Here is an 18,376-nt window from a genome sequence, read left to right on the forward strand (position 1 = left end):
ACCTTTGTGTGGGCGCAAGGAAGTTTTACATGTATCTTTGGTCCCCCTTGCTCAGTCTTAAAACAACGGTCTGCAGACATTTGTTTCCTATTTTTTAACAGCTTTATCGAGACATAATTTATATAGCTCAATATATGCCATAACATTTACCTGTTTTTAAGTGCACAAATCAATTACAGTTAATTTATAGAACTGTGAAAACAAGACACAATCCAGTTTTAAAGTGTTTGCATCAACTCCCAAAATATCATCTCCCATCCCCACCTGCAGTCAGTTCCCATTCTCAGCCCCAGGCAGCCATAATCAGTTCCCATCCTCAGCCCCAGGCAGCCATAATCAATTCCCAGCCTCAGCCCCAGGCAGCCATAATCAATTCCCAGCCTCAGCCCCAGGCAGCCGTAATCAATTCCCAGCCTCAGCCCCAGGCAGCCGTAATCAATTCCCAGCCTCAGCCCCAGGCAGCCGTAATCAATTCCCAGCCTCAGCCCCAGGCAGCCGTAATCAATTCCCAGCCTCAGCCCCAGGCAGCCGTAATCAATTCCCAGCCTCAGCCCCAGGCAGCCGTAATCAATTCCCAGCCTCAGCCCCAGGCAGCCGTAATCAATTCCCAGCCTCAGCCCCAGGCAGCCGTAATCAATTCCCAGCCTCAGCCCCAGGCAGCCGTCATCTTCTTTCTGTCTCTATAGAGCTGCCTTAAAAAAAAAAAAAATAATAATAATAATAATTCATGGCCGGGCGCGGTGGCTCAAGCCTGTAATCCCAGCACTTTGGGAGGCCGAGGCAGGCGGATCACGAGGTCAGGAGATCGAGACCATCCTGGCTAACACGGTGAAACCCCGTCTCTACTAAAATACAAAAATTAGCCGGGCGCGGTGGCGGCGCCTGTGGTCCCAGCTACTCGGGAGGCTGAGGCAGGAGAATGGCGGGAACCCGGGAGGCGGAGCTTGCAGTGAGCCCAGATCGCGCCACCGCGCTCCAGCCTGGGCGGCAGAGCGAGACTCGTCTCAAAAAGAAAAAACAAAACGCGAATTGGGAAGTGTGCTGCAGATGATAATGACATCATTAAAAGGTAACTATTTGATGCATGTGGGAATTTAGTATATGAGAAAGATGATATTTCAAATCAATAATCTTGACAGGGCGCGGTGGCTGCCCTTTGGGAGGCCCAGGCCGAGGCGGGTGAATCACCTGAGGTCAGGAGTTTGAGACCAGCCTGGCCAACATGGCGAAACCGTCTCTACCAAAAATACAGGCGTGGTGGCGGCGCCTGTAGTCCCAGCTACTGGAGAGGCGGAGGCAGGAGAATCGCTTGAACCTGGGAGGCAGAGCTTGCAGTGAGCCGAGATCGTGTCACTACACTCCAGCCTGGGCAACAGAGTGAGTCTCCATCTCAAAAAAAAAAAAAAAATCTTGTGGGGAATGTTTTTCTACATATGACAAAAGGTGCAGATGTGTAGAGAAAAATATTCATACATTTTACCACATTAAAACATTCTACCTGGAAAAAATATCAAACTTTTTAAAATGACAAGGTGGAAATATTTGCAACTTATATCATAGACTAAGGACTCATTTCCTTAATAAACAACTTTAATAAACCTGTAAGGAAAAGACCAGCAACCCACCAAAAAAATGAACAAAGTACTTAAGTTATTTAATAAAAAATGGCTCTTGGCTGTGTGTGGTGGCTCACGCCTGTAATCCCAGCAATTTGGGAGTCCAAGGTGGGCAGATCATGAGGTCAAGAGATCGAGACCATCCTGGCCAACCAACATGATGAAGCCCCGTCTCTACTAAAAATACAAAAATTAGCCTGGCATGGTGGTGTATGCCTGTAGTCCCAGCTACTCAGGCAGCTGAGGTGGGAGAATTGCTTGAATCCAGGGGGTGGAGGTTGCAGGGAGCTGAGATTGTGCCACTGCACTCTGGCCTGGCGACAGAGACTCAGTCTTTAAAAAAAAAAAAGGCTCTTAAATGTATGATACTCAGACCCCCTCAAAATAAGAGAAATGCAAATCAAAACTATGAGATACCACTTTTATATTACAAAATTGGCAAAACTTGAAAAGTTTGTAACATTCTCCATTGATGAGTATATGGGGGAAATGGGGGTACTCAAATGTATTGCTGATAGTTTAAGTTGGTACAACCTTCATAGTAAGTACTACGCATTGGTAAAACGCACTCCAACCTCATCTCCTACCGTTTCTTCTCTTGCACAATTTGTATTAGCCACATTGGCCTCCTGCTCCTCCTCAAACATGCAAGGCACACTCCAGCCCCAGGGTAGCGCACTTACCTTTCCCTGCTAATCCTGAAATGCATACCAATTTTCCCTTACCTCCTTCAGGCCTTTGCTCATCACATGATCTAAAACAGTGGCTCCCATCCCCTCTATCATTCTCCTTTTCACCGTTTTCTTTTGAGCACTTATCATCTGATGACACTATTCTATGCATTTATGTCTCTGCTCCCCAACTGTAAACCCAGGACTTTGTTGTATATACTGCTGTAACCCAAACTCCAGAAGAGTACAGGCTTAGAATGTAGTAGGTGCTCATTATCTACAAATACTTAATGAATGAATGGATGAACGTCCATTGAAGACAACTTAGCATCTATTAAAACTTAGAATGGACATACTTAGTAATTCCCCTTTAGGCATTTATCTAATAGATATCCTTGCATATGTGCAAAACAGAGAATGTACAAGGTTATTTCCTGTAGCACTGTTTGTAGTCATGAAAGGAGAAAACAACCTGAGGACAATTTTTTTTTGGGGGGGGATGGGATTTCACTCTTGTTGCTCAGGATGGAGTGAAATGGTGTGACCTTGGCTCACTGCAACCTCCACCTCCCGGGTTCAAGTGATTCTCCTGCCTCAGCCTCCCGAGTAGCTGGGATTACAGGCATGCACCACCACACCTGGCTAATTTTGCATTTTTAGTAGAGATGGGGTTTCTCCATGTTGGTCAGGCTGGTCTCGAACTCCTGACCTCAGGTGATCCGCCCGCCTTGGCCTCCCAAAGTCCTGGGATTATAGGTGTGAGCCACCGCGCCCAGCAACCCAAGGACAAATTTTAAAATAAGTTACCTATAGCCAGGCGCAGTGGCTCGTCTGTAATCCTAGCACTTTGGTAGGCTGAGGCGGATCACTTGAGCCCAGGAGCTGGAGACCAGCCTGGGCAACATGGTGAAACCCTGTCTCTACAAAAAATACAGAAATTAGCCAGGTGTGGTGACAGGCACCTGTATTCTCAGCTACTTGGGAGGCTGAGGGGGGAGACTCACTTGAGCCCAGGAGGTTGAAGCTGTGGTGAGCTGTGATCATGCCACTGCACTCCAGCCTGGGTGAGAGTGAGACCCTGTCTCAAATAAAAAATAAACTACCTATATCTATACAACAGAATAAAGGAATACTATGTAGATATGGAAAAATCTCTAATTCAGAAAATTATTTGGCTCCCTTTGGCTACTATATGTATGAGATCTGACTATTTCAAAACTCTGGTGATATCACAAGAATGAGCTCCCTTTTAATGAAGCGCTTACTGATAAGGAGAGTGGAAGTGAACAGGTAGAAACAGTGAGTAATTATTTTCAGTTTTATTTAATAAACATCAATTTCCTTGTAGAAAACAGAATTTCTACCAATTATACAATACTGTAATAAGGATAAACGTATCAAATCACAGACGTTGTTAAACGAAGATGCCCTCTTGCAGATCCAGTCATGAACAGACCTAAACTGGCAGTGCCTATTGTTCATTTATTATGGGTGGATTTCCCATTTTACAAACAAACCTTTTATTTAAGGGAAGAGGTTCAGCGTTTCACAATGTCTTTAATATATAATTTCCTGATACCGGAGGGGCAGAATTCCCCTCTGTCCATCAACTGACATCTGCTTGCAGCTGTAGGGAATTTTGCAGGGCACGCTTTTCCAGAGATAAATACATATAAAGGTGTAACACATACGAGGTAATGCCCTGGTAACCATATATGCCCCCCAATCTTGTCAAACTATAATTTGCTTATCGTTCCTCAAAAAAAATTGTTTCTTGTCCCTTTACTACTTCCCCTCTCCTTCTTTTCAGTTGCTCTTATTAGGAATCCACATAAGCATATACCTAAACACTACTATGTCAAGGGCCAGGCCAACTCCTATCCCTTTACTAAAGGACAAAGCCTTCCCTTACTATTCTACTCTACAGTAATATACGCTCTGGCCTTCTTTAGCCTTTATCATGCATTTGGCTCTAATGTTTTTGTTGCTTAATACTGCTAGTTTTTCACAAGTTTTGACATCTTCAGTTAGATTGTAAGCTCCTTTTTTTTTTTTTTTGAGAGTTTTGCTCGTCGCCCAGGCTGGAGTAGAATGGTGCGATCTCGGCTCACTGCAACCTCCGCCTCCTGGGTTCAAGCGATTCTCCTGCCTCAGCCTCCCGAGTAGCTGGGATTACAGGCACCCGCCACCACGCCTGGCTAATTTTTGTATTTTTAGTAGAGACGAGGTTTCACCATGTCGGCCAGGCTGGTCTTGAACTCCTGACCTTAGGTGATCCACCCGCCTCAGCCTCCCAAAGTGCTGGGATTACAGGTGTGAGCCACCACACCCGGCATGATTGTAAACTCCTTAAAGGCAGATTCCTTTATTCTATTTTTCACACATTCCTCCTGCACCTACCTAGTAGATGCTGTAAATGTCCTGGTTTTGAAAAGTAACATGGTCAATCCCCTATAACCCCACATATGTATTTAGTATTCTTTAAAGCTTTTTCCAGAACCAGTCTGGTAATAAACATGGATGTTCTGCTGGCCCGATGCATGTTTTGAGGGTTTGGTATCATAACTCATCGGCTGACTCTGACACGGATGTTCTGCTGGCCTGATGCATGTTTTGAGTGGTTGGTGTCAGAACTCATCGGTTGACTCTGTGTCCCAGCCACAGGACTGCAGTTGATCGTCCTGTGGGAATTCAACCTCAATGTCATAAACAAAATTTGGATCATCCTTCTTCTTCTGATTTTTCTCAAAAAGTTCATCCATGATGCTCTTCCTTTTGGCAAGCTCCTTGTCATCTAGTTTGTTCAGGTCTTCCTCAGGATCAATGGTTGTTTCCCTTCGAATTTGTTCCATTGTTTCTGCCAAACTCTGCCCTGACAAGTAACCTCGTAAAAAACTGAATAGCTTCTCTAGCTGCCTCAGGGATACTTGTTCTAGGTAACTCTTGTGTCGAGGATTATTCTTTAATTGTTCAGCAGCTCTGGTGCAATCTGGGAGAGAGAAGAAGAAAACTATATACCACATACATCATATACGCCACAAACTACTGCAACAGCCAAAATGGAACAAAAACTCTGAACCCTGAAAGCATTATCTCCATATAGTCAAGTAGCTAAATGGCTTGATTGAAATGAATTATTTTGTAGAACTATTCTTTTTTTTTTTTTTTTTTTTTTGAGACGGAGTCTCGCTCTGTCGCCCAGGCTGGAGTGCAGTGGCGCCATCTCCACTCACTGCAAGCTCTGCCTACCGGGTTCACGCCATTCTCCTGCCTCAGCCTGCCGTGTAGCTGGGACTACAGGCGCCCGCCACCACGCCTGGCTAATTTTTTGTATTTTCAGTAGAGACGGGGTTTCACCGTGTTAGCCAGGATGGTCTCGATCTCCTGACCTCGTGATCCGCCCGTCTAGGCCTCCCAAAGTGCTGGGATTACAGGCGTGAGCCACCGCGCCCGGCCGAACTATTCTTTTATATTGAGCTTTCAGTGTGGTGGGAGAAGGAGAGATATAGTTTCGACTTCTTTAACTTAAAAATCACTTTGTAGAGATATTAAACACTTTCAACTGGAGAATATGTCTGAGAAGAAAAGTGATATTATAGCTTTTAGATAGCAGTAGTGGTATTAATAAAATATTAAGACTACAAATAAAAAACATTTGGAAGGAGAGAAGGGAATTAATATTATTGCATAATGCTATATCATTTAACCTAGGTAGCAATCCCAAAAAGATTATTAATTATCAAACTGGAAAAAAAATTCCCTTTTATAGATTAGGAAACTGAAGCTCATTGACACTAAGTAATTCATCCAGTGTCACACATCCAATCCCTGACAGAGTCATGATGTGAACCTGTATTTAGAGAATATTTAAGACAGGAGGCAAGATAAGACAAAAGTTACCTGAAAACTTTGAAAAGTTTCGAACTGGCATAATGCGCTGGCGAATTTTCCCCTTGACTTCACTCTCATAGATTAAGACAATAGCTGGAGGCTGAACCCTAATCCCACATTTCTTGGCAGTGCACATCATTCCCACGTACATGTCAGGGTAAGTCAGAGGAAATCTGATGGAAATGTGTAAGTTGCATAATGACTTCCTGCTACAGGGAAAAAACAACTAGGTGTTGGATAAATGTCATTCATTCCCCTCGCCCCTTTGCCCCAGAAGATCCGATTCTAGTCTAGCTCTGGCCACAGATGCTCAGCCTGTGAAGCTCAATATTTTTTAAAAATTAAAATGTAGAATCTTCATGAATTTGTGTGTCATCCTTGCGCAGGGGCCATGCTAATCTTCTCTGTATCATCCCAATTGTGGTGTATGTGTGCTGAAGCGACCACAAAGAGAGCTTCCTATTTTGAGAGCTGCCCTGAAGGTTCAGTTTGGTCCTGGGTTAGTTTCAATTTGTTGGATCCCTAAGGCTCTCTGGTGTTCTCAAGGATATAGACTTGTTCATATGTGAATCTGGGGATGCAATCCAGTGTGAACCTCTTAGTGTACTGCACTCTTACTGAAGATTGAATATGAACCCCTAAGTCAGTCCAATAGCTGACCTATAGGGTCTTTACTATTTATCAATTAAAAAAGGGCATATCAAGCATCCTCGGTATCAAGGTACTATGAGTTTTTTAACCTTAATCATTTTGTCCTGAGAGGTTCACCAGTCCAGAGCTGTCTCCTTTGTACTTTCCCAATTTACTAGAGTTTTTCGTTATTATTTATTTAATCATCTATCTTCCCTTCTAGTCAATATGGTATATGAGGGTGGGGGCATATTCATTTTTCACCACAATATCTCAGCATAATACCTGGAAAGTAGTAGGCATTCCATACATTGTTTAATGCTATGAATTAAAATGATGGTACCTGTACATTTTCGTAAGCACTTACAGTCTAGAAGCCTGATCAAAAAGCAGACCTGATACAGAATCATCTTCTTCATATACAAGTCAGTAACATCTGCACGGCTTTTATTTTGGCCTACGTGTCTCACTATATGATATTCTTCTAGCTACAAGAAGCACAGCTATTAATAGATGAATACTTACTATTCTCCCTTCCTTTCCCCACCCTCAATGCCCAAATAATACACTTAATCTCCTAAGCAGTGCTTTAGATGTGACTATGACATTCTCAGAAAGATTTGTAAATGTTAAGAAACATTGAGGTAAAGTGGCATAGGGTATGATATTTTCGTGAACTCAGTTCTGCTGAAGAATCACTATTAGGAACATACTTTTAATAAAATACTTAGCAGTGATTATACACCTTCATTGTAGAATACTGGGGGCAAAGGAGAGGGGAAACATATAGAAAATAATCACCCTTAATTGTGTCCAGTCTTTTTTCTAGGCATATAGTTTAAGTATGTTTCACACATGGTCGTACAAGCTATTTCCTGAAGTTCAAATTTAACAACATATGTTATTATTTTGTCATTAAATGTTTTACTACAATGTAACATTTTATACGACTGCTAAGTATTGTATTTTATGGATGTACTAAAATCATATTATTCACACTTATTGTTGGACATGAGAATTTTTACTCTTAGAAAATTAATCACGTATAAGCCCAGGCACAGTGGCTCACCCCAGTCAGCACTTTGGGAGGCTGAGGTGGGCAGATCACTTGAGGTCAGGAGTTCAAGACCAGCCTGGCCAACATGGTGACACCACGTCCCTACTAAACATCCAAAAATTAGCTGGGCATAGTGGCAGGTGCCTGTAATCCCAGCCACTTGAGAGGCCGAGGCAGGAGACTCACTTGAACCTGGGAGGTGGAGGTCACAGTGAGCCGAGACGGTACCACTGCATTCCAGCCTGGGTGACAGAGCAAGATTCCATCTCAAAAAGATGGAGGCAGCCATGGTGGCTCAGGCCTGTAATCCCAACACTTTGGGAGGCCAAGGAGGGAAGATCCCTTGAGGCCAGGAGTTTGAGACCAGCCTGGGCAACACAGTGAGCCCATGACCATGTCTCTACAAAAAATTTAAAAATTGGCCAGGCATGGCAGCATGCACCTGTAGTCCCAGATACTCCAAAGGCCACGGTGGGAGAATCGCTTGAACCCAGGAGTTTGAGGCTGCAGTGAGTTGAGATGGTGCCACTGCACAACAGCCTCTCCAAAGCGTGATAAGCCTATTCTTTAAAAAAAAAAAAACTTTAGCCGGGCGCGGTGGCTCAAGCCTGTAATCCCAGCACTTTGGGAGGCCGAGGCGGGTGGATCACGAGGTCAGGAGATCGAGACTATCCTGGCTAACATGGTGAAACCCCGTCTCTACTAAAAATACAAAAAACTAGCCGGGCGTGGTGGCGGGCGCCTGTAGTCTCAGCTACTTGGGAGGCTGAGGCGGGAGAATGGCGGGAACCCGGGAGGCGGAGCTTGCAGTGAGCCGAGATCACGCCACTGCACTCCAGCCTGGGAGACACAGCGAGACTCCGTCTCAAAAAAAAAAAAAAAAAAAAAAACTTTAAAAAATTACTGTGCTCTACCTCTAATCTGATGCAATGATCCCACACCATTTTCTCCTTCTTTTCCTTCTCTTTTCCTTTTTTTTTTTTTTTTTTTTTGAGACGGAGTCTCGCTCTGTCGCCCAGGCTGGAGTGCAGTGGCGCGATCTCGGCTCACTGCAAGCTCCGCCTCCCGGGTTCACGCCATTCTCCTGCCTCAGCCTCCCGAGTAGCTGGGACTACAGGCTCCCGCCACCGCGCCCGGCTAGTTTTTTGTATTTTTAGTAGAGACGGGGTTTCACCGTGGTCTCGATCTCCTGACCTTGTGATCCGCCCGCCTCGGCCTCCCAAAGTGCTGGGATTACAGGCGTGAGCCACCGCGCCCAGCTTTTTTTTGTTTTTCAACGAATACTACTCCCAATTCACCTAACTAAAATTTGATGTTAGTAAACTAGAACCTACTGGGCACAATATAAACTACACACACTGACGCAGTGGCTGTACTCCTCAAAGATGTATGCAGTTGGTGCTCAAATAATGTAGTTTTTTTTACTAGACTCTTTTTAAAATTTAACTTTAATTTTTGTTGAAGTAATGTTTGTATTTGGAATATAAAATAATTCTATAAGGCTTATAACAACAAACTATAGTCCTTGGCCCTACTCCTCTTCATACGGAGCCGGATTGAATTTTAAAAAGCATGCCTTCCAAAATTTCTCTCTCCATTTCTTAAGAAACATGCTTATACTACCATTTTCAGTTTTTATTTTTTTGAAACAAGTCTCGCTCTGTCGCCCAGGCTGCAGTGCAGTGGTGTGATCTCGGCTCACTGCAACCTCCACCTCCCGGGTTCAAGCGATTCTCGTGCCTCAGCCTCCCAAGTAGCTGGAATTACAGGTGCCTACCACCACGCCCAGCTAATTGTATTTTCAGTAGCGACGGGGTTTCGCCATGTTGGCCAGGCTAGTCTCGAACTCCTGACCTCAGGTGATTCGCCCAAAGTGCTGGGACTATAGGCGTGAGCCACCTTGCCCGGCTATTTTCAGTTTTGGATAGTATCTTTTGACATACATTGTTTCCCCTTTGAGACACCAGCTCTAGAGCCCTCTATTCCACTCCAAGCCGCCTGTGCTCTCTTGGCCTGCTTACAGATTACACTCTGTTCAGGAAGAAGGAGGCCACGTTTATACAATTATTCTTCCTGGACACGAATACTCCTCTCTCCAGAGATCAGGAACTGCCTACAATCTTGTTAGGAAGCCCCACAGCACCTAAGGGTACGGATGTCGCCAAACGGTAGACGATTCTTTCCCTACTCACGTCTCCACTAGTGCAAGGCTGGCTTTCTTACCCTTAGAGAAATACAGAAATGACATCTTCTGCAGGCCAACGTCTAAACACCCAGGCGTGGGTTTTTCCACCCAACCGCAGCGCACGGAAAGCACCTAAGCCGACTTTGAGGCCGGGCGGAGCCTGGCGCTGCAGGAAGAGGCCACAGCCACAGCCCTACTGACGAGCCCGAGGGGTGAACTCCCCGGCCGGAGGCCCGAACCCTCAAACACCGGGAAGCGGAGGTGGGGCCGGCCGGGGGCACGGTCCACCGGCTCCCACCTCGGCGTGCAGGGATTCTGGGGGGCGCTGGCCGAGCCGTTTCCACAGCAACAGGCCGGGCGCGCGTCCCCGCGCGTGCGCAGCTCCTCGCCCGCCCCCGGGTGGGCGGAGAGGGGAACGGCGGGGCCGGGACGGCCGCCTCACGCCGCGCGGGAACCTGTGGGGGCCGGGGCTACAGGCCGCGGGGAACCGCGGGCGCCAGGGGCGCACCCAGCCCTCTGTCCCGGCCGGTAAATCTGGGGCAGCGCGCCGTAGGAGCTGCGGGCAGCCAGGCCCCTTCCTGCGTCCGCACCTGGCCCCGCGCGCCCCTCTCGGGCGTCCGGCCTCCGGCGTCCTGGCGGTTCGGGTGGCGGCGGTTCGGGCGGTCGCCTGGCTGCTCCTCGGGGCGGCGACCGGGCTCACGCGCGGGTCCCCCGCGGTCCTCGGCGCCGCGCGCTCTGACGCGGGTAAGGGGCGGGGCTGCGGAATGCGGGCGGGGCTTGGGGGCCGGAGCGTGGGGAGCGGTCGCGGCTCCCCGGCCTCTCCGCCGGTTACGGGGATGTGGGGACCCGGCGCGGGACTTAGATCAGCAGGGCCAGCCGGAGGAGGTCAAACGCTAGAGCCGCGTGCCCTCCTCCCGCCCCCGGCGCTCCCGTGCGCTTTGCTCTGCGGCGGATCCCGGGTCTCCGGAGAGTGGGGCTCGGGCCCTGCGGTTCCCAGGCTGGACTGGCCGCCCTGTCACTAAGGTCCTGAGAAGGAAAGTCAGCCGTCAGGCGTCTTGGGACGCTCTTGGGTTGCACGAAGCTTCTGATCACCAAGGGGCCAGCAAGGCCTTAGCGCCCTGTGAGGCCTGAGAATGCCTAAACCGAATATAGGACTGCGTGCAAACTGCTAGTTGTTCGTGCAAGTAGTAGTTGGCAAACTGCTTGTACTACTGAGGCAGGCAAGCGCGGGAATAGTTACAATAAAGTGGTAAGGTTTGACGGGAGGAAAGCACAAACCCGGCAAGTTTCTCCATCTGTAAAATGAGGATGTTTCTGTCATCCTTGGTACCATTTAGATCCATTTAGTATGTGTCAATCAGTGCATTTCTGCTTGTGTGTTTACATACTGGGTTTTCAAGTTTATCTAAACAAAGGATTATGAGGCCAACAATTTCTTTTTTTTTTTTTTTTGAGATGGAGTCTCACTTGCCCAGGCTGGAGTGCAATGGCGCGATCTCGGCTCACTGCAACCTCCGCCTCCCAAGTTCAAGCAATTCTTCTGCCTCAACCTCGCAAGTAGCTGGGATTATTACAGGCGCCCGCCACCATGCCCAGCTAATTTTTTGTATTTTAGTAGAGACGGGGTTTTGCCATATTGGTCAGGCTGGTCTTGAACTCCTGACCTCAGGTGGTCCACCCTCCTCAGCCTCCCAAAGTGCCGGGATTACAGGCGTGAACCACCATGCCCGGCCAGAAGAATTTTTAAACAGTTGGATTTGGTCATCTCTAGAGGCTTCCAGCATTGGCATTTTATAATTAAAAAGGGGTCAAAATTAGCCGGGCCTGATGGCGTGGGCCTGTAATCCCAGCTACTCGGGAGGCTAAGGCAGGAGAATCGCTTGAACTAGGGAGGCCAAGGTTGCAGTGAGCTGAGATCGCGCCGTTGCACTCCAGTCTGGGTGACAGAAGGAGACTCTGTCTCAAAAAGAAAAAAAGTAAAAAGGAGTCAATTGGCCGGGTGCGGTGGCTCAAGCCTGTAATCCCAGCACTTTGGGAGGCCGAGACGGGTGGATCACGAGGTCAGGAGATCGAGACCATCCTGGCTAACACGGTGAAACCCCATCTCTACTAAAAAATACAAAAAACTAGCCGGGCGAGGCGGCGGGCGCCTGTAGTCCCAGCTACTCGGGAGGCTGAGGCAGGAGAATGGCGTGAACCCGGGAGAAGGAGCTTGCAGTGAGCTGAGATTGGGCCACTGCACTCCAGCCTGGGCCACAGAGTGAGACTCCGTCTCAAAAAAAAAAAAAAAAAAAAAAAAGGAGTCAATTTCCAGAGCCAGTTCACCACAACCAAAGTAATATTTAAGAGGAAAAATGTTGAAGGTAAATTCATATCCAACAAATTCTTTTTAAAAGTGGTACTTTTGCCTTTAAAGTCATAATATTATAGTATTTGCTATACTATTTGTAAATTAGCCTTTCTCCGGTCCCAGTGATCAACTGCTGTCTGGTGTACATACCGATAGAATTTAAACCTGTTAATAATTTTTCTTCTAATTTAATTTATAGTTGGATAGTAGCCCTCACTTCCCACCCTACCCCTGTTAAAATTAAACATGATGAAGAAAAATCTGGATTTGTGCTGGGTACAGCGACTCACACCTGAAATTCTAACACATTGGGAGGCTGAGGTGGGAGGATTGCTTGAGGCCAAGAGTTCAAGACCAGCCTGGAAAACATAGCAAGACCTTGTCTCTACAAAAAAATGTAAAACTAGCCAGGTGTGGTGGCGTGGGCCTGTAATCCTAGCTACTTGGGAGGCTGACGTAGGAGGATTGCTTGAGCCCAGAGGTTCAAGGCTGCAGTGAGCTGTGATCATGCCACTGCACTCCAGCTTGTGTGACAGAGTAAGGCCCTGTCTCTCTTTTTTTTTTTTTTTTTGAGACGGAGTCTCGCTCTGTCGCCAGGCTGGAGTGCGGTGGCGTGATATCGGCTCATTACAACCTCCACCTCCCAGGTTCACGCGATTCTTCTGCCTCAGCCTTCCAAGTAGCTGGGACTACAGGTGCACACCACCACACCTGGCTAATTTTTTGTATTTTGGTAAAGACAGAGTTTCACCATGTTGGCCAGCATGGTCTCAAACTCTTGACCTTGTGATCTGTCCGCCTCGCCCTCCCAGAGTGCTGGGATTGCAGGCATAAGTCACGACGCCTGGGCTTTTTGTTCTTTTTTTTAAGAGGTAGAGCCTTGGCTGGGTGCTGTTGCCCACGCCTGTAATCCTGGCATTTGGGAGGCCGAGGCGGGCAGATAACCAGGTCAAGAGATCGAGACCAGCCTGGCTAACACGGTGAAACCCCATCTCTACTAAAAATACAAGAATTAGCTGGGCGTGATGGTGGGTGCCCGTAGTCCCAGCTACTCCGGAGGCTGAGGCAGGAGAATCACTTGAACCCGGGAGGCAGAGGTTACAGTGAGCCGAGATCGTGCCACTGCACTGCAGCCTGGCGACAAAGTGAGACTCCGTCTCAAAAAAATAAATAAATAAATAAAAATAAAAAAAGAACAAATAAAAATCTGGATTAGTATAAGATACATATGGGATTTGGGGATTTGTTTATTTGGGAAAAGATCATATGCTTCTCCAAAGCAAATACAATTTCTTTTTTGAGGGTTGGAGGTTTTCCAGTGAAATGTAACTAGACAAATTCTAAAAGAGCTGTAACACTAAAATCTCTTTCAATTTTAGTGTTGAAAGTGGAAGTATTTTAGGCTTTAAAAGTCAGGCATACCTTTCTTCTATTCGGTCAGGTAGTTAGTTGTATGACCCAGGGCCATTTACTAATGCTTTAGAAGTTCAAGTTTCCTCCTGCAAACAAATGGCAGTAATTTTGCTTATTTTGCTATAGATTGTGAAAGTTAAAACACATACGAAAGCATCAAGTAGAGGATCTCTAGCACGTTAGATGTTATTTTAAAAATGTTATTTTTTTCTATTCTTTTCTCATTCCTTCAGATAGTTTCACCTTCGCATCGTTTTTCTTAATATATCTTTTCAGAAATACATCGAATGGATTCAGCAATATGCAACGATAATAACAGGATTATGCAAATAATATATAGTAATATATAGTTTTCTGTGTGTGTGTGTGTTTTGTTGGTTTGGTTTTGTTTTGTTTTGAGACAAGGTCTGGCTTTGTCACCCAGGCTGGAGTGAAGTGGTACAGTCTCTGCTCACTGCAGCCTCCCTCTGCCTCCTGGCCTTAAGCCATCCTCCCACCTAAGCCTCCTAAGTAGCTAATTTTTGTATTTTTCTTAATGGAGATGGAGTCTTGCTATGTTGTCCAGGCTTGTGTGTTTTTAAAATGTTCTTCCCACAGATTTACAGCTTTTAAAATGGGACAAAGTTCCATAGCAAATGCCTGGCAGAGTTGCTGGTCAATAGTAACTGAATTTTGAGTTTTAAGATGCTTACATTGAGTAATAGTTTTCTTTTTTTGTGTTTAGAGACAAGGTCTCTCTCTGTCACCCAGGCTTGAGTGCAGTGGTGTAATCGTAGCTCACTGCAGTCCCCATCCCGTGGGTTCAAGCAATCCTCCCACCTCAGGTGCAAGCTGGCACACCTGGCTCTGAGTAACAGCTTGAATGTCTGGAGTCTGGATGAAGTCAGTGCACTGAGATTTCTGGTTATTCTAAGTTTACAGTGGAACCCATTGAAGCTTTAAGTGCCTCCAGCTTTCTTTCTTTCTTTCTTTTTTTTTTTTTTAAACCTTCCAGCATCTCCACAAGGCATAAATGTACCATTTTCCTGGTTTTGTAGGCATGGATGTTAGAGTATAGAAGTTGCCAGTATGTATCTATCTGATAACACAGTTTCGGTGAACTAGGGCCAAAATGGAGATTTCCTGGCTCTTTAGCCGTCCTGTTCCTTTTTGGCATCTTGGGATCACCTGAATAAAGTAATATTAATAACAAACACTTATATAGAACACTTAATATGTATTCTTACTGCTGTTCTAAGTGCTTCTACATATATATTAAATTCTTATGACAGCTAGTAGAGAGATAAACTATCTTGCCCAAAGTTGACACGGCTATTAAGTTGCAGACTGGGATTTGAAATCAGGCAATCTAACTTCAGAGTCATTGTTCTTAACCACAGTGCTATATTACAAGTATGTATATCTCAAATTGCTTAAATTTTAGAAGTTTCTTTTTAGGTTGGTTAGATTTTCTAGGCAAGTAAAGCCTACTAAAATAACTCTTTTCTAATTACTTAAATATTATTTTATTCAGTGCTTTTATTTTTTTAAAAATATCTTTTGGCTCTTATAGGCACAAGGGCCATGTGTTCTGAAATTATTTTGAGGCAAGAAGTTTTGAAAGATGGTTTCCACAGGTAAGTTGCCCATTGATTTCTATTTCTATTAAAATAATGTCTCATATAATTGAGAGCAAAAAATTGATGGTTGAAATATGTATAAGTTGAAAAATCAGGCCGGATGCGGTGGCTCTCATCTGTAATCCCAACACTTTGGGAGGCGGAGGTGGGCAGATCACAAGGTCAGGAGTTCGAGATCAGCCTGGCCAACATAGTGAAACCCTGTCTCTACTAAAAATACAAAAATTAGTTGGGCATGGTGGTGCACACACCTGTAGTCCCAGCTACTCCGGAGGCTGAGGCAGGAGAATCGCTTGAACCCAGGAGGTGGAGGTTGTGGTGAACTGAAATCATGCCACTGTACTCCATCCTGGGCAACAGAGCAAGACTCTGTCTCAAAAAGAAAAGAGAAAAATCACTTGCTTCCTCATAGTTACTCAGTGATGGCATATGTGGTTCACACTTTGAAATAATGATTAATTGAGTGGAGCAAAGAAGAAAACAAATATGTATTGTTTACCACGTACAATTGTCCCTTGGTATCTGAGGGGATTGGTTCCTCCTGGACCTCCCCCGAGGACACCAAAATCCTCAGATGCTTAAGTACCCTATATCAAATAGCATAGTATTTGTTTTTTGTTTTTTTTTTTTTGAGACGGAGTCTCGCTCTGTTGCCCAGGCTGGAGTGCAGTGGCCGGATCTCAGCTCACTGCAAGCTCCGCCTCCCGGGTTCCCGCCATTCTCCTGCCTCAGCCTCCCGAGTAGCTGGGACTACAGGCGCGCGCCACCTCGCCCGGCTAGTTTTTTGTATTTTTTAGTAGAGACGGGGTTTCACCGTGTTAGCCAGGATGGTCTCGATCTCCTGACCTCGTGATCCACCCGTCTCGGCCTCCCAAAGTGCTGGGATTACAGGCTTGAGCCACCGCACCCGGCCTCAAATAGCATAGTATTTGTATAGAACCTACACACACCGTCTCATATACAGTATATTTTTATATATACAACCAGTGCCTATATATACAATATTCCATTTAATCTTCACAATGGCATGAGATAGATGATTTTTTCTTATTTTTCAGATGAGGGAGGTAGAGCTCAAAGAATTTAAATAATTTGGTAGAAATTAGGGTGATAGAGCTCTGACTCAGATTTAGTACTAGTATACTTCAAAGCCATCTCAAGTACTATGATACACTACTCTAAGTCACTATTTCTTACTACTGTTGATTCTAAATGACCAAGCTGTTTCCAAAAAAGAAACTATCTTCAAAAGATGAATATTTGCCTATATTGAAGATCTTTAAAAGTCTGGGAAAAGGGTGTGGAAACCATTTCTCAAGAAAACTTCCCCAAACTGAAGCTTCTCAAGGTGATTATTTTGAAATGATTCTCAGATACTTGATATATAAATTCTGATTTATTTATTTTTTTTAAACTTTTTTTTATGCCGGGTGCAGTGGCTCACGCCTGTAATCCCAGCACTTTGGGAGGCCGAGGCCGGCAGATCACGAGATCGGGAGTTCAAGACCAACCTGGCCAACATGGTGAAACCCCATCTCTACTAAAAATACAAAACATTAGCCGAGTGTGGTGGCAGGCGCCTGTAATCCCAGCTACTCAGGAGGCTGAGGCAGGAGAATCACTTGAACCTGGGAGGCAGAGGTTGCAGTGAGCCGAGATTGTGCCACTGCACAGAGTGAGACTCTGTCTCAAAAAAAAAAAAAGGGGGAAGGGTATAGTTATTTCACCATGAAGTATATTTGTGTTAGGTTTTTTGTAGATAGCTTTTTATGAGTTGAGGACTTTCTCTTAAGTTTCTGGTTTCCTGAGAGGTTTTTTTTTTTTCCCCCATGATTGGGTGTTAAATTTTGTCAGATACTTTTTCTTCCTCTGTTTTGAGAGGATCATACAATTCTTATATTTTATTCTGTTAATATGATGAAGTACATTGATGTTTCCAATAGTGAACCTACTCCTTGGTCATGCGATGTTATCTTCTTGAAATAGATCTGGATTTGTTTTGCTAATAACTTGCTAGGTATTTTCACTTGTATGTTCACGAAGGCTATTGGCCCATGACTCTCTTGTGATGCCTTATTCTGGTTTCGCTGTCAGGGCATTGCTGGCCTTATTGATTGGGAAACATTTTCTTCTTCTCTAGTTTCTGCTTGTGTAGCATTGGTATTATGTATTCCTTTAATGTTTAATAGAATTTAACAATGACTATGTGAAGCTCTGTTTTTGGGTGTGTATGCTACATTTAGGATTGTTCTTGATGCTCTTGATATGTTCTTGATGAACTGGATGAGTTGACCCCTTTATCTTTGTGTAATGTCTTTCTTTACGACTGACAATATTCCTTGTTCTGGAGTCCCCTTATTCTACTATTAATATAGCCATCCCATATTTATTATTATATTTGCATATCTTTTTTATCCTTTTACTTGTATCGTCTTTATCGTCAGTGTGTTTTCTGTAGATAGCATATAGTTAAGGGTGGCCTTTTTTTTCTTTCCAAATCCCAAGAGCCTGTGAAAGGAGTTGCTGTTTTATCCATCTGTCAGTCTCTGCATTCTAACTGGAGTGATTAGACCATTTATTTTTAATGTAAATATTAATATGGTTGGTTTGGTTTAAATATATCTAGCTACTTTTTTTTCTATTTGTTTTTCTCTTTGTTGCATCTAGTCTTCTTTTTTTCTTGCCTTATTTTGGATACATTGAGTATTTATTAAGCATTCTGTTTTATCTCAAGTGTTGGCTAATTAGCCATCTCTCTCTGGTTTTAATTTGCTGCTTTAGGGTTTACAATGTGCAATCGTTACCTATCACAGTCTACCTTCAAATAATTTTATTCCATGTCACAGATACTGTTTTATCAGGACAGTTTCATCTCCTTCTCTTTTCTATGCTGTTGTTATCACATATTTTACTTTATTTTTTACTTGCGTTATGAGCCCCATAA

General features: G+C 44.8%; 2 protein-coding genes, 1 non-coding gene and 1 pseudogene across 14 annotated transcripts in view; 1 reads left to right on the forward strand and 3 right to left on the reverse strand.

Moving 5' to 3' along the window:
* Positions 1–629: 629 nt before the first annotated feature.
* The window catches only part of PIGX (phosphatidylinositol glycan anchor biosynthesis class X), a 36,482-nt gene continuing 18,735 nt past the window's right edge, over positions 630–18,376 (forward strand). For 3 of the 8 annotated variants that reach the window (XM_005545290.4, XM_074030694.1, XM_074030700.1), the window contains exons 1-2: positions 10,456–10,794; positions 15,366–15,429. In XM_005545290.4, the coding sequence (XP_005545347.3) occupies positions 15,377–15,429 (53 nt within the window). In that variant the 5' untranslated portion in view covers positions 10,456–10,794; positions 15,366–15,376. Of the gene's footprint in view, positions 1,070–1,252; positions 1,378–10,455; positions 10,795–15,365; positions 15,430–18,376 lie in introns of those variants that run through there. The other 5 variants (XM_005545288.5, XM_074030699.1, XM_065539636.2 and 2 more) reach the window with 4 other exon arrangements.
* CEP19 (centrosomal protein 19) lies at positions 3,594–10,787 on the reverse strand. 5 transcript variants are annotated; one of them, XM_065539640.2, is made up of 3 exons: positions 10,641–10,787; positions 6,188–6,384; positions 3,594–5,276 (listed from the first exon to the last, which is right to left on the reverse strand). In XM_065539640.2, the coding sequence occupies exons 2-3, from the start codon at positions 6,327–6,329 to the stop codon at positions 4,915–4,917; spliced, it is 504 nt and encodes a 167-aa protein (XP_065395712.1). In that variant the 5' UTR covers positions 6,330–6,384; positions 10,641–10,787; the 3' UTR covers positions 3,594–4,914. The 5 variants fall into 5 exon arrangements, with proteins under 5 accessions (XP_065395712.1, XP_005545350.1, XP_065395711.1 ...); XM_005545293.5 differs by having other exon boundaries at positions 6,188–6,387; XM_065539639.2 differs by having other exon boundaries at positions 10,089–10,787.
* On the reverse strand, positions 6,520–6,625 carry LOC123571971 (U6 spliceosomal RNA). The gene has a single exon (XR_006696329.2). It is a non-coding gene; the product is annotated as a U6 spliceosomal RNA (small nuclear RNA).
* Positions 13,724–13,760, reverse strand: LOC123572045 (U7 small nuclear RNA; annotated as a pseudogene).

The sequence above is a fragment of the Macaca fascicularis genome, chromosome 2 (assembly GCF_037993035.2).
Source record: "Macaca fascicularis isolate 582-1 chromosome 2, T2T-MFA8v1.1".
NCBI lineage: Eukaryota > Metazoa > Chordata > Mammalia > Primates > Cercopithecidae > Macaca > Macaca fascicularis.

Bases quoted from the DNA above. Each gene is read 5' to 3' on its own strand.
- CEP19 (XM_065539640.2), bottom strand. From the start codon at position 6,329: ATGTACGTGGGAATGATGTGCACTGCCAAGAAATGTGGGATTAGGGTT. The intron at 5,277-6,187 runs GTAACTTTTGTC...TCTCTCTCCCAG, and splicing joins AAACTTTTCAAAGTTTTCAG to ATTGCACCAGAGCTGCTGAA.